This window comes from Triturus cristatus, chromosome 11 (genome assembly GCF_964204655.1).
Source record: "Triturus cristatus chromosome 11, aTriCri1.1, whole genome shotgun sequence".
In the NCBI taxonomy this organism is placed as follows: domain Eukaryota; kingdom Metazoa; phylum Chordata; class Amphibia; order Caudata; family Salamandridae; genus Triturus; species Triturus cristatus.
The window spans coordinates 213,630,453-213,645,704 of NC_140594.1; the positions used below are offsets into that span (position 1 = coordinate 213,630,453).

Consider the following 15,252-nt stretch of genomic DNA (forward strand, 5'->3'; position numbering starts at 1 on the left):
TTTCTAACACACATTTAACCCCTTGTGTGCCACGCCCTTTCACCCTCCTGTGCCGGGCGTTACATTAGTGGGTGGGGTTCATGACGAGATAGTCTCGTCATGGGCACAGCGCGACCGTGCTCCATGACGAGACTATCTCGTCATGGGCACTGAAGAGGTTAAATATCATCATCATCATAATTTGATCTTTATTTTGACATTTTTTCAGTCATAAAAGATTACAGTTAAAACTGTTAAAACATATATAAAACCACAAGAGATAAATAAACATTTCATAAAATCAGATTATCAAACAGGGTATGCAATCATAATATACAATCACCCCTGGATGCCGCTGTAATGAGAGAACATCTCTTGGACCACATAGCTAGCAGGAACTTTGAGAGTGTGAAAACTATGTGCGGTGAAGTGTCAGTTTTAAGGACTCTCATTGCAACAAGACATTTATCAAAGCCCATGTTCTTGCACAAGGGTACCAACCAGTACTTTCTGGCTTAACTGTAAGCAGGGCAAAAAAAGAGCATGTGTAGTTCATCTTCCTTAATCGCACCGCATCCAGGGCAAGAATTACTCGGTGTAGACCACTTACTTGTAAATGCCCTTAGTGGTAGCGTTGCGAATCTCCATTGGATATATAACTTCCTAGCTCCAACTGGGTAAATGAAATTCAAAAACTCCTCAAAAACATATGAGTGTTTAAGTGTTAAAAAGGTCGTTGTCTGAGGGCCAGCTTTGGAGTCATGCAGCCATATATTTTGTTTGTAGTCCATAAAGGACTTCGCATGCATTTTGCATGAGACCCCCCCTGCATGCCTTTTCTGGCTCATGCCAAAGGTCCGATAGACCCATTTTCCCCAGTTCCTTTTTCACAAATGCAAGCCAGGGGATTTTCGCTGCACTACCATGGTTCAGCACATCCTTTAATTCAAGCCTATAATTGGACAGTTCTGGAGTTATCCATAGCCTGCGCCAAAACCTAAGAGGTTTCAGAGCTAGCTCGTCCTGGATAGAACTCAGTCCTAAGTCCAATCTCAGCGGAAGGAGGGTTGTGCTTTGGGGGAGTGCAAGTAGCTGCCTCATAAACTTGTTCTCCACGTTAAGAATTTCGGGCCTACAGGTATACCCCCAGAGTTACCCACCATAAAGAGCCCTCGCCTTCACTTTGTAAATCTCCAGTGCGGGGCTCACTGGCTTGATTGTAGATGTATTGGACATTTTGAGGATGCCGCCCACTAATTGGGAGAATTTAAGTTGTGATTTCGCCTGTTGGGGGCCCCAGGAAAGATTTTCATTGATCGTTACCCCAAAATATTGGAAAGTCTGTACCCTCTCCAGTCTAACCGAACCCAGGATTGGTGTTGGGCGGGTCAACGCCGGGGGGCTGAAAATCATAAATTTGGTCTTATCAGCATTGATTTCCAGTCCGCGGCATCGGCAAAAGTCTGTAAAGCCGTCCAACACTCGTTGGATCCCCATGGGGGACTTGGAAAGCAGGAGGGTGTCATCTGCAAACATTATCGCCGGCACCCTTCTGCCTGCCAATCTGGGAGCATCATTATTGGGAACCGCGTCCAGATGTGATATAACACCATTCACATAGAGGCAGAACAGGGTTGGTGCCAGAACGCACCCCTGCCTGACCCCCCTGCAGACTGGAAACCGGTACGACAGCACCCCCTCCCTCCCACATCTGACCTGTGCGTAGTTTTGTGCATGCAACCTAATCAGCACCGTCAGTATTGCGTTGGGATCTCCCATTTCCAAGAGCACCGCCCACAGTTTGGCCCTAGGTACTAGATCAAACGCGGACCGGAGGTCCACAAAGACCATGTAGAGGCTGCCACCCTCTAGTGTTACCGTCTTCCAGAATAACATTATAAGACGGAATATCTGGTCCATGGTCGATGTGTTCCTCCTAAATCCGGCCTGATAAGGACTGAGGATATCGTGCTCCTCAATCCACTCCTGTAAGCGGTCCAGGATTAGACGGGAGAAGATTTTTTGGGGAACGTCAATGAGGCTAATGGGCCTGTAGTTGGTTGGAAGCAGAGGAGAGCCCTTCTTGAAGATTGGGACAATCTCTGCTCCCGACCAAGTACCCGGTACCTCCATACCTTGCAGAATTGCGTTGAAAAGGGCACATAGGTAGGGTGCCCAGATCGCCGGTTGATCCCTAAATAAATCCCCGGGGAGTCTATCTAGGCCGGGAGCCTTACCCGTGGCCAACTTCCCTATGGCAATGTAAACCTCCTCCACTGTACACTCATGATCATTTTGTACCCCCAGTCTGGGTGTAAGTGCCAGTGGACTTTCTAGACCTGTAACTACCGCATATAAGGTCTTAAAATGGAGCTCCCAGACCCCTGCCTCAATATTGGGTTCTATTGCAGATCTGGGCTCTCCTGCCCCGTGCTAACTATTGCCCAGAATCTGCGTGCATCTCTCGTTTCCAGTGCGGAGGAAAGGTTGGACCATTTCTCCAAATCCCACTCCTCCCTAGCGAGGTTCATTGTTTCTTTATATTGTGATCTTAGGGTGCGAATTTTTAGTTTGTCTCTCCCATCTTTGAGGGCCACAATAAGCTCTGATTTTGCCTTCCTGCATGAGGCATTATACCATGTGGATACAGGAACCCTGCGCCTCCTATTAGAGCCAGGGGGGTTAAAAAATTACGCTAAACAGGCTACTAGGTCCTGATGCACGCACTGCATGTTATCATTAAAGTCAAGTGCCAGAGGCTGGGAGATTAGAGAGCCCACCTTCGTAAAATAGGGTAAAATTGCACTATATAATTTAGGCAGAGCATCTCGTGATACCACCCGTTTCTCCCACTTGACTCTACGTCTATTATTCGTTATGGTCAGCCCTTCGACCACATCCGGGCCAAATTTCTTTTCATTCTCTATAGGCCGTGGGCACTCTATCCTCAGGCTTAGTCCATTATGATCGCTGTCCACCCTAGGCATTACCTCGAAGTCGACAACCTTCGACCATGGGCATGTCTCCACCATAATATAATCTAGTCTTGATTCGTGTCCCCTCTTATTGAAGGTACACTTTGACGGGGTATCAGATGGCATCCGACCGTTGCAAGCCCTAATAGAGTTATTCAAAGTTAGGGTCGTGAGCTGGATGGCCAGTGGGGACCAGGACTTCGGATATGGGGACTGGCATGGCGGAATTCCCCAGTATTCGTCCTCACCCATCAGGACTCCCTCATTTAAGCCACAAAGTGGCTCGTAATGACAGTTTAGGTCCCCTGCGACCAAATAATGTATATCCCTGCTAAGGGAACCAAGGAAGGATGACAACTCTTCAATTGTTTTGGACTCCTTTGCCACACTTGTCGGCCATGAGTAGACATTCACGATGGCAAGTTTGTAGGGGGTTGGCCAGGACAAGAGAACGCACTGAATGTCATCAGAGTAAGTCGGGATGATCTCACCCGAGCAGCCCAAATGTAGCCCAACCCAGATTGTAAGGCCCCCTGATGGGCGTCCCTTTCCTCCCCACCGTGCGGCGATATTAAATGCCGCAAAGCCCACTCTGTGTTGGTCCTCCCTGGCCCAGGTTTCTTGGAATACACATATATCACTATTGTCCACAAAAATGCCCCACTCCGGACAAGCTAATTTATTTGGTAAGCCTGCCACATTCTATGACAATATAGACATACATTTTGTGTTCCCCGCACTAGGACATATACTGTCGGGCAAAATATTGTCTCTCCCTAGAGGATTATCGTAACTGGTGGTAGCTAAGGATGATACTGGTAGGTGATCATCAACTTCCCTGCCCAAAACCGGCATTACACCACTCCTAATGCTACCTATTAGGGGGTTCTGCGCTCCTGGCTGCTCACAAGCCTGATCTCTCTCCACCACAGCCGGGCCATCCCCGGCAGCCTCATCATGAGTCAGGACCTCATCCTGCATATCCTGCCCAGCCAAAAACAGTCAATCAACCTGGTCCAAGACGCTAAACCTATTGTAACATGGGATCTGATTCTGGACAGATGGGTGGTGGCCATGCCAGTTCACCCCTCCCCTCCCCACTCGACGGTGTGATACAAGCGACCAGGCTTCGTCTGAGTCACTCAGTTGATTGCTAGAATAGAAATAGGAAAGAGGCCTAACTTCAATTTTTTTGTCTGTGCTAGCTGAGCTCCATTTACATATGTGGTCTACAATATTTGGATCCCTAAAATTGACCAGTACACAATCGCCAGTTAAAGTTTTGGGTGTGCGCCCTACCCATCCCACCCTTCGGACCATAGATATTTCCGTAGTCATATGTGGGGGAAGGGGTCTATGCACGTTAAGCCAATGTATGGCTTTGTTTTTCAAAGAAATGTAAGATTCAGCATTCGGCATACTAATTTCTGGGACCCCTGTTAAAACAATTAGATAGGGACTCACTTCTGGTGGCAGTTCCACTATGGGCTCAATACGAGGTCTCTTGCTTATACCTGTATCTGTACCTGTATCTGCACTGGCCCGCCCTTCGTGTGAGGTAGTACTGAACTGTGACCCTCCTGCTCTACTGGACACTGTATGCTGGGCAGCCCTGGGTCCCACTCCCAGTTTATAAGACAATACATTTGTTCCCCCCGTAGATGGAGTGTGGTTAGCAACAACTTGTTGTGTCACAGAGGTAGCAGGATTGTCATACGTCACAGCCCCCCCAGCTTGGATCGATTTGCCCTGAGCCAATACATTGTTAACCAGACTATTTAGGGTGCCCACTGTTGCTTGTTCAAAGTTAGATAGTCGGCTTTCAATATTGGCAAGTCTCTCTTCTAGTGGACGTAGTGTGGCACTCATGAGTGCGGTGATTTTCATGCATAAGGAATCCTCCCATGTCAGTGATTCTTCCCTGGATAGACCTGCGCCTGACAGAGTATCACCTCCAGAGCTTCCCAAATGTAGGGGTGATTTCGGTGCAACAACTGACATTTGTGCCTCAGCATCATTTGGGATTGGGCTTGGCCTTGTGCTTGGTGGAATTACATTTTTGCTATGGCCTTTGGCTGATTTGGCTGCCCTAGCTCCCGCCTTATTTGTAGATGGCTGTTTCTTCTTAGAAATAGCACCCTGTTTCTTCTTAGGACTGGCACCCGTGCAATTACCCTGATGCTGGCGGGTATTCGGTCTTTCTGGGGTTTTAATCAAAGTGGGGGCATTCAATTGCACTGGAAAGTCCTGCTGGATCAAATGAGTAGAGGGGAAAATTTCGACCGGACCCCATGTAGGTAATTGGTTTGGTTTTGGACAGTCAATAAGGCGTTGTCAATATTCACATTCCTTGCAACCTCGGGTGTGCGAGCATTCGCCAGATGCCCCAATGAGGATCTTTTGGCCATAGCAAGATCCTGCGACACCCTACGTTCCATTAGCACAATACCCTGATTAATCACTGAATTGGCTCTCAAAATAAAATTGTCCAAAGTTCCTGTAAGTTTGCTGTTGTGGGCTTTGCTTCTAGACTCCTGTGCAGCCATATTACAATCGTACTTTAAAATGTAGAAACTATATTCCCCCACCAAAGGTACTTACTAGTAGCTATAGCTGGCTCCAAGGATGGCGAAATAGGGGTGGCCCGGTCCGGGCTACAACTTTTTACCCGGCGTGCCCACGCAGGACACCCCCAGTAGCGTAGAATAGTGGGGGGGTGGGCGGGAAGAGGCCGCAACGTCGCCGCACGGGCTGCTGGTCCTCGCAGTCCCGTCGGTGTCTCAATGCCAGTGGTTTGCCCCCAAAAACCCTCCTGCCTCCTTAGCCCGCAAGACTCCTGCTGCCTTGGCTTGCCTCTGAGCGGGGCAGTAGTTCTGCAATAGTTCTGCACTTCCCTCCTCGGGCCCTGTTCTCTGCCTAGGGTCCCCCCCACTCCAGGGCTCCAAGGCTCCCTCTTCCCGGGCTCGGCCGCCCTCAAACGCGCTGATGCTCTTGTGCTGTTATGATTGATTGATTGATTGATGTACTTATAGAGCGCAGCTATCACCCTACGGGCATCTTGGCGCTTGCATTGGGAACCCGTCCTGGTTTTTCCCTGTAAGATAACCCGTACTGGGCATCCCCAAGGTGAAAGCCAGGCATCCCGCCGCGGGGGGCCGTTGTGGAGATTAAGCAGGCTTGTTGCCCAGAGCTGCATAGTGTGAACTCGTGCTTAGAGTGGGCACCGAAGCGAGAATTATCGAGTCCGTGGACAATTGGGCTCTGGACCCTGCCGCGTCGGGAATCGAACCTAGGTCCCGGGTCTGATCTCTGCTTCAGGGTATGCCTCCTCTAACCAGTGAGCTACACTTCTCCACTATGCAACTCACAAGATTATCATTGTGCCCCTCTGTCACCGCTGGCAATGGGCTTCTATTTAACATGCAGGTGCATTCTGGGAGTTGCAGTCCAGAGGACAAATGACATAATCCCGTCAAAATAATGTTGTAGTAATGATGACGAGACGGGAATTAGGAGCCCCTGACACGAAGGTGTCTGGTGCTCTTACTCAAGGGTGCAAGCAGCCCTGTATATATAGGCAGACACCTCTCTCTTGCCGTCACTCACAGCTCCGTACTGCAGTTGTGCTCAGGACGCGGTCCTCTCTGAAACGTCTCGGTCCTGAGCTTACGGGAATTGGAATTAGTGTTATCGTCTGTGTGATCCGCCAGCGTTCCGATTACGGGACTGGTGATTCCGGTTGGATTTCGACCACAGGAAAGCGTCTCTCCGGATACTGGCATTCACCACGGAGCTTCAACTACGAGCGGCCATCATGGTAGCTGGCTCCTTCCAGTGATCAGTCAGCCGCCCACTCTGGCCCCCCGGCTGACACGCAGTCACGTTGTTTGTCAATCTGCAAACAGGATTAGTCCATCTTCTTTTCAGATCCTCAGGCAGCCTTGCTTGTCATTCCTTCGCTCTTCTGTAAACAAATAATAATAGTGTATACAAAACCAGTGGTTGGAGTGGAGTGACCATTCAATCAGGATGCCACTGGTGTTTACCGGTACTCCCGGGCAAAAAACGGAAGTGATGTCTCTGAATCGCCAACCAATGAGAAACCAGCAGAGAAGAGTGACCAATGACAAGCACCAGGCGGGATTAGACTCCGTCTAGTGATTTCAGCAGGTCTTCCAGACAGCGCATGTGCAATGCCTAGGCTCGACCTCAGGAAAAAAAAAGACACGAAGGTGCTGAGGAACGCTCTCATCCACGAGACTAGCTCAGCGTCCAGGTGCCCTCTGTCCCTCCAAACGACCGGAAATCACCCTCCAACTCCGAATATCAGTAAATGAAATATACACATATTTCAAGTTATTGCATCAATTGGGAAAGCACAAATGAAGCACTTTTTTGTAATTCTGAAGAGTGATTGAAACAAAGATTTTAGTAGAATCAAAACCAATCAAGACACTATACATGGTGATGCGCAAATTATAAATATTCGCTGAAACACGATTTCCACACATTATCATTTTTGTGCTGTATAGTTTTACCAGAAAAACTACGTCGACGCAAATTTAGTGGCCATTTCAATAGGAAATGTACTGTCTGTAAATGACAGTGGGCTACCGCCAGTTCTCTAAAATGCACCACCAGCTACATACAGCACCCTTACCACTCTCCTGCTGAATGGGCACAGACCACTCGCTACACATGTTTATTTGTATGACACATGGATTTTTCACAGTCTCTATGACTTCCGTGATATGACATTAATGGCAGCACCCCCACTCTGAAAATTCTCCCAGCACCACTGGTAGGGACTCGGATAATGGGGGTGCGTGGTGGGTGGGGTGAAGATGCTGATCAGGTTCGCTGCCTGAAATCTTGAAAATTGACAGTTGCTGTGCTCAGGTTGGCACGTGATTGGTAATGCCATGCTTGAGCATTACAGTGGCATATATCAGTGCATTGCATCACGAAGAAAGAACATGGTTCCAGACGGGAAATCCATTTTGTTATCCATTTCCTTTTTTAAGAGCTCAGATGAGTTCCAAAGTTCCATATCCGCGTCATGCATCTCACCGGTGCTACTCATGTTTTGCTGAGGGTAATTGCCACTTCTGGTTTCAGGTACTCTTAGATTGACTGGTGCTTTCCCCTTTCATATTCCCTGGAATCTGGCACTCAGGGTGTAGTTGCTGCACGAGTGGGTTTCATGTTTATCTCTGCGTAGACGAGTGGGTGGTCCACACTATCTCACAACTAGATCACCGTGGGTACTCCATATGTGTGCAATCTCCTACAATCATTAGGTGTGTAATAGTTCCTCGTAATTCAAGCTCGAAGTGTTACAGGCAGTTTAGTTTATGTGGGGGTTGTAGATATTTATGTGTTCATTATAGGGGTTTATAGCTTGTTTAGCTACGTCCCAGATGAAGGTTTCTCCCCCTTGTGAGATCCATCATTTCCACCTCTGAATGAGAACAACAGCAACCCCCAAACTGGGTTTGGTCTTCTTGGGCCTCAACAGAGAGGACATGGCATGGCAGATCAGCTGGGACTGTCCATTGTGGGCAGTACCAAGGTTGATTTTCATATGGCTCGTCCCTGTTTGTAAGGGTACACTCGAGCTAAAAAATGATGGATTGTAATGTGTACCATAGTAATCACAAGTGATTGAGATGAATGTAAGCCTTCAAGACATCACTTTTTGTGCTGTCTAGGGTTACAAGCGGCAGCACAAACATTTGCCTTGGTAATTCAAAGGACCACCAGGCGATCCCCTCAATACATATGCATCCCCAGATCTGAGATTGTTGAGCTGGCCCTAATGGTCATAGTCCCAAATACTGTGGTGTGCCATCATGGTTAGCGGTGGGTGATACCTCCTGCGAGATTTCACAGTTTTTCTTGTTGCGTTATGATACTACAAATATTAGCAGTTGTGTAAATCTTTTGTGATCTATTCTTTTCATGCAAAGACTTCTGTATGTCCTCGGTGTTTAAGGTCTGAGACAAGCAAAGATGCTGTTATTCTCAGATTACTTACTGATCATTCTCATTACCTCCAAGTAATCTAGGTGTCGACTCTCCTCCAGCATCTCCCCTTAGTGGCCCTGCTCTGCCTCTGCGATCTCTCTCTTCACCTCGTCACAGTGGATGTTACGCTGCTGGGCACAAGTGGGTTTCTTTGTGACGTCACGGCGTTGAGACGCCGTGCTACGGAGGAAGATGACGTCACAGTGCCGAATGTGACGCCAGGGGTAGGTCATTCCATGGCAACGCTGTGTCAAGGCCAGAGCTGTACAGTAGCTGAGAACCACCCACAGGTGTATGAAGTGCTGCGTCGAAGGAGCGCCGACCTCAGGGCATCGGCGTGGGACACAACCTGGAGCAGCATTCGAGCCTGAAAGGTGCCTGCTCCGTGCGTTCGTTGTTGTTGAAATGTGGCTTGCGCTGGCTGAACCTGGCTATGGGGCGAGTGAAGCGGAATACACAGGTGTGCACTGTACAGTCAGAAGCTTGGGCCCAAGAGTGCAGGTTTTAACTACTCAGAAGCTAGGACACCGGTACAATTGTATACATGGATAGGGTGAAGGACCGTCACAACGTTAAGTGTAAAGAAAGCTAGGTTTAGGGAACGACGTCACTCTGTATCTGCACAGCGCGAGATACGTCTAGAGTACATTACTATAACTGGATAGGAAATCCCTTCACAATTATACCTGCGCAGAGAGCGGACTCTCTGGCACACACTCATAACTGCACAGAGAACACCTTCACATTTATACCTGCGCAGAGAGCGGACTCTCTGGCACACACTCATAACTGCACAGAGAACACCTTCACATTTATAACTGCGCAGAGAGCGAACTCTCTGGTACACACTTATAACTGCACAGAAAATACCTTCACAGTTAAAACTGTACAGATAGCTCATTCTGGCACGCTTACATATAGTTACACAGAGAATGTCTTTACGTTTATACGTGCACAGAGAACTAACTCTCTGGTACATATCTCAAACTCTAAACAGTATTTCTTCGCATTTTTAACTGCACAGAGAGCAAACTCTCTGATACACATCTGTCTCTGCGCTAGGTGATTCAGTACAGCGCTGGGTATAGGGTGCACAGCTGTAAGCTGAGTCTGATGTATACATCTTTATGTCAGAAAGCTGGGCACATCTGTATCTGCAGAGCGCTGGGCCTCGGGTGCCCAGCTGTGGGCCAGGTCTGAGGTGCACATCTTTATCTCAGAGTACTAGGTCTGGGTTGGGCACATCTGTATCTGCAGAGCGCTGAGCCTGGGGTGCCTAGCTGTGGGCCAGGTCTGAGGTGCACATCTGTATCTGCAGAGCGCTGAGCCTGGGGTGTCTAGCTGTGGGTCAGGTCTGAGGTGCACATCTTTATCTCAGAGTACTAGGTCTGGGTTGGGCACATCTGTATCTGCAGAGCGCTGAGCCTGGGGTGCCTAGCAGTGGGCCAGGTCTGAGTTGCACATCTTTATCTCAGAGTGCTAGGTCTGGGTTGGGCACATCTGTATCTGCAGAGCGCTGGGCCTGGGGTGTCCAGCTGTGGGTCAGGTCTGAGGTGCACATCTTTATCTCAGAGTGGTAGGTCTGGGTTGGGCACATCTGTATTTGCAGAGCGCTGGGCCTGAGGTGTCCAGCTGTGGGTCAGGTCTGAGGTGCACATCTCTATCTCAGGGTGCTAGGTCTGGGTTGGGCACATCTGTATCTGCAGTGCAGGGACTAGGGTGCGCAGCCAGTTCTGAGGTGCACATTATTATTTCAGAGCTGGGCCTGTGCCCATCTGTATCTGCAGCTGGGCTTGGTCTGATGTGCACATTCTAAAGTGATGTTGACGATAAGTCGAGTGTGATTGAAGAAAGTGTTATAACCCGTGCGCAAGTGGTGCTGAGGGGCATTGAGGTAGAGGTAAAAAAAAAAAAAACACCAACTAGGCCTACTTACAGTCTTTGAAGGAAAACTTCAGTTCCAAGAATGCAATGTGCTGTGTTAGTGAAGCAGAATTAACTGCAGTTACGCGTGACCTGAGACCACTGGGCAGTGATGCAGCACGTCATTCGAATGCTTGTTATGTGTAATGTTACAGCCCTCGGCTTTACTAGTGCAAAAAAAAGCTTTCCGTTTCTTAAGTTTCGTTCAATCAAAATAAAACTACAACTCCCAGAGTGCTCCGGGTAGTTGAACGAAAGCCCAGCAGTGGAATATCCAGTCCCCAGAGACCCTGAGGCTGAGCTGTGGCACTGCAGTGGAATATCTGGTCTCGAGTGACCTTGGCTGTGCTACAGCTCCCGCCCCTCCCCCTTCCTTGGGAAACCCAATAGCTGTTCGAGGGTTTTAACAAGGGCCTCTGTGCTGAGGCACAGCTTATTGTGTTTCTCTTTTATCCGGTCAAGCACTCTGGGACCTTTAACTATGTCTCCGTAGCCAGCTGGCGTTCACTACTGAACTCTTGTGATTTCGAACCAGTGAGAGGTCAGCACCTCCCGCACCAAGAGTAAACCAGTCGAGCCACTTTATGGACGACATTATTTTTTTAAATTAAAACCACTAAACGCCGCCAGCCCCTTTCCCCCTCCGCCCTTTGCAGTCTCACGCATTGTCTTAATTGCTCTTGCCCCGTCTGTCCACCACAACTTCCGTCGGAGTCAGGACAGGAGGCCGAGGGTCCTTGCAGCTGCAGAGCCGTTCCTGGAGGCTCCGGGTCCGCCATGGAGCCTGCGTCCCCCTCGCCCCCCCGCTGGTTCAGAGCTCTGCGAAGGTAACTTGTGTACGGGTCCTTCTCGAAGCTGAATGCTTGGGATTTCAATACCTCTTTTACCGTGTTATTTTTAGTTGCACTTTAGTTAAAGCTCTACATAGAGCTTACTACTTGCGCTTCAACGCCTCGCCAGCGGCAGTAAGCGCTATATAAATACAATTGCAAATAATGCGCTGCTTGCATGGTAGGTACACCTTTGTTGTATCTGGAGGTGACTCTTTACTCAGACAAAACTCGATCACTTTTCTCTTAAACACACCTTGCTTTATTTATTTCTGAGTTTTATAGTCTAGTTCTTGTATTCTATGTGGTTCTTTCGGCGCTCAAAATGAGGAACACAGCAGTGTTCAATAAAAAAAAATAACACGATGTGGAACTCTCTAGACACGTTTCTAGACAGCCTCCATGAACAAGGGGACTACCACGGTTCTTATCCTGAGACCTATATGTCGTTCCCACCTGAAACAAGTGCATTTAGGTGTAATGCTCATTGTTACCTGTACCAAGGTGTTATACTATGTAAAGATGCCAATTCTGGCCGTCCTTGTGCCAGCATATGCCTAGAAATGCAAAGCGCTGTTCTAGCCCGCCTAGCCGTTGCTCTTCCTTCCCCTCTATTCTCTTCTCTCTCCTTCTTCTTCCTTTCTTTTCCCTATCCTCTTTTCTTCTGTCAGTGTTCGTTGAGATTATCTCATGGTATCCACACAGGTGCATTACCCCCAATCGATGATTACACATGTAAACGTTGCCTGTGTTACACTAGGTTACTCTGATGTATGCTTTCTGTATACCTTGTGAAATTCAATAAAGTATTTTGAACTAAAAAAAAAATAACACACTAAGACAGGTAAATGTGATTGGTGGTCTGTGGTCGTGGCCCCAATAGTTGATGTTCTGTGAGGGTGTGTAGGAAGCTGGCTCTCCATGTAGTGTACCAGAATGAGGTCTGTGTAGAGTGTCCAGGTATCCCTTACTAGTGTACAGCTTGCTTTAACAATTCCAAGGTGCTCCATTTGTGGTAGTGCGGTCAAACAGCCGTCGGCTTATCAGAGGGGTGTGTTAGGCATTTGTTGCGCACAGTCAGTAAATGGGAAACACACTGAATAAGGAGATCTGACAACAATTTATAAAAATATATTAATTTAGATACCAAAATCTTCTAGATCAGGTATAAACTTTTTGAGTTACCGATTTTCTGAAACACAAACAAGTCTTGGTGCTTGCAAAAGGCTCCATTACCCCGGGTATTGGTGCATGGAGGCTCTTGGGTGGATCAGTGTCTTGAAGACTGGATGAGTTTATAGGGTTGGCTTCCTGGACACTCAGTGACCACCTCCTGGGCTGCTGCTGCGTTGATGAATCGAACTGAGCAGTCAGTGGCTGCAGGGAAGTGGCTCCTACACTTTAAGGGAGATGCTGGCTGGTTTGTGAAGTGCTGGCAGCCCTCCGAAGCTTTTGAAGAATGCACAGCTGCAGGATCAGTTGGGTCTTTGCAATTGTCGAGGCAGGAGCTTGCAGGGTTTGGCGCCAAGTCCACAGCTAGTACGCAGTTCTTGCATTCTTCAGCTCTTCTTTGTCCTTCTTCTTTAGTCAGGCAAATCTAAGTTCCTGGTGTCGGGGGCCCACCAAATTGTTCCATTTAGGGGCATTGAGGGTAGTAGCCAATGGGCTACTTACCAATGGGGTCTCCACACCCCTATATAACCACTTCCTGTGGGGAGTGGGCATAACCCTGTCCTACAGTTCCTAAATCCACCCAAAACAAGACGGTGGAATCCTTCTTTCATGGAGAACATCGGGTAACCCACCATAGGGATGTGACTAGACTAGTGGTGCAACACGCCCGCTTGCATAGCTAATTTCTCTCCGGTCCTGGTGCCCAATGGGCATCCGGCCACGGGGTGGCATCTACCAGGTCTGGGGGAAGCCACGGTCACATACCACAAGCGGCAGGGGCTTTTAAAGCCTCTGGCCTTAATTTGCAAATTCACAAGCTATCATGCTGGAGGAGGTGCGAACACCTTCCTCCGAAGCAGGCATTGTTCTGGCCTCAGAGCTTGGGCTCTCACCTGCAGGGGGTCAGAAACTTGTATATGGTGGCTGGCTGGACAATACAGGTTAGCCAGCCCACCAGAGGACTAGCCTGTTTCAGGAGGCACCTTGGTGCCCTTGGGTGTATGTCATAATAACTTCAATACTGGGATCAGTATGGATTTATTAAGACAAGGTGTTTGATGCCAAAAACCATAGGTTTCATTGAAGCCATAATGTAGCTGGGTAACTCGTAATGACCAGTGCCCAGTACATGTACTTAAGATGGCTTCCCTGTTCACTTGCAATGTCTAGGAATCGAATTAGACATCACAGGGGCATATCTGGTCATGGAGATATGTCCTTGCATGTCATATAATGCACCCTGCCTTTGAGCTGTAAGGTCTGCTGTAGGGGTGACTGACCTATATTGCATGCAGTGTCTGTGGGTATAGCACACAGGGTGTGTGCCATGTCATGTTTTCAAAATGGTTTACACCATTTCTCGCACCCTGCAATGGCAGTGTTGTAAATGAAAATGTAGGCAGCAGGACACTTCCTTTAGGTTACAAGATAGGTTTATTAGGAACACAGCAGAGCGCACACCTCGCCAGCTGACCAGACCATCAACTGATGAGTTGAATCCTCAAACAGTACCAGATAGAATGCACACAGGGGGGTGACTTTTGGAAATTCCATATTACTTACCTGCGGTCCTGCTGCAAGTGCTCTTCTGTCCTCGCCGCTCCTGGGGTGCTGACGCTGTGGGTCTCCTCTGTCGGCGCCAGGTTCTTCGCGCCCACGACAGAGGGAGACTACAGCTCCCAGGCTGCCTTGCGGACAACTTCCGTTCCTCTTCGCGCCCGGAGGCGCATAAAAGGCTGAGGCTCCCTCGGTGGAGCGGGGGTGACTTTTGGAAATTCCATATTACTTACCTGCGGTCCTGCTGCAAGTGCTCTCCTGTCCTCGCCGCTCCTGGGGTGCTGACGCTGTGGGTCTCCTCTGTCGGCGCCAGGTTCTTCGCGCCCGCGACAGAGGGAGACTACAGCTCCCAGGCTGCCTTGCGGACAACTTCCGTTCCTCTTCGCGCCCGGAGGCGCATAAAAGGCTGAGGCTCCCTCGGTGGAGCGGGGGTGACTTTTGAAAATTCCATTTTACTTACCTGCGGTCCTGCTGCAAGTGCTCTCCTGTCCTCGCCGCTCCTGGGGTGCTGACGCTGTGGGTCTCCTCTGTCGGCGCCAGGTTCTTCGTGCCCGCGACAGAGGGAGACTACAGCTCCCAGGCTGCCTTGCGGACAACTTCCGTTCCTCTTCGCGCCCGGAGGCGCATAAAAGGCTGAGGCTCCCTCGGTGGAGCGGGGGTGACTTTTGGAAATTCCATATTACTTACCTGCGGTCCCGCTGCAAGTGCTCTCCTGTCCTCGCCGCTCCTGGGGTGCTGACGCTGTGGGTCTCCTCTGTCGGTGCCAGGTTCTTCGCGCCCGCGACAGA

General features: G+C 49.1%; 1 protein-coding gene across 2 annotated transcripts in view; it reads left to right on the forward strand.

The window, feature by feature from the left end:
* The first annotated feature begins 11,315 nt into the window (after positions 1-11,315).
* The window catches only part of LOC146783924 (aldehyde dehydrogenase family 3 member B1-like), a 301,339-nt gene continuing 297,402 nt past the window's right edge, over positions 11,316-15,252 (forward strand). The window contains exon 1 of one of the 2 annotated variants that reach the window (XM_085633331.1): positions 11,316-11,731. In XM_085633331.1, coding sequence (XP_085489457.1) covers positions 11,682-11,731 — 50 coding nt within the window. In that variant the 5' untranslated portion in view covers positions 11,316-11,681. The remainder of the gene's footprint in view (positions 11,732-15,252) is intronic. The other variant, XM_085633330.1, reaches the window with a different exon arrangement.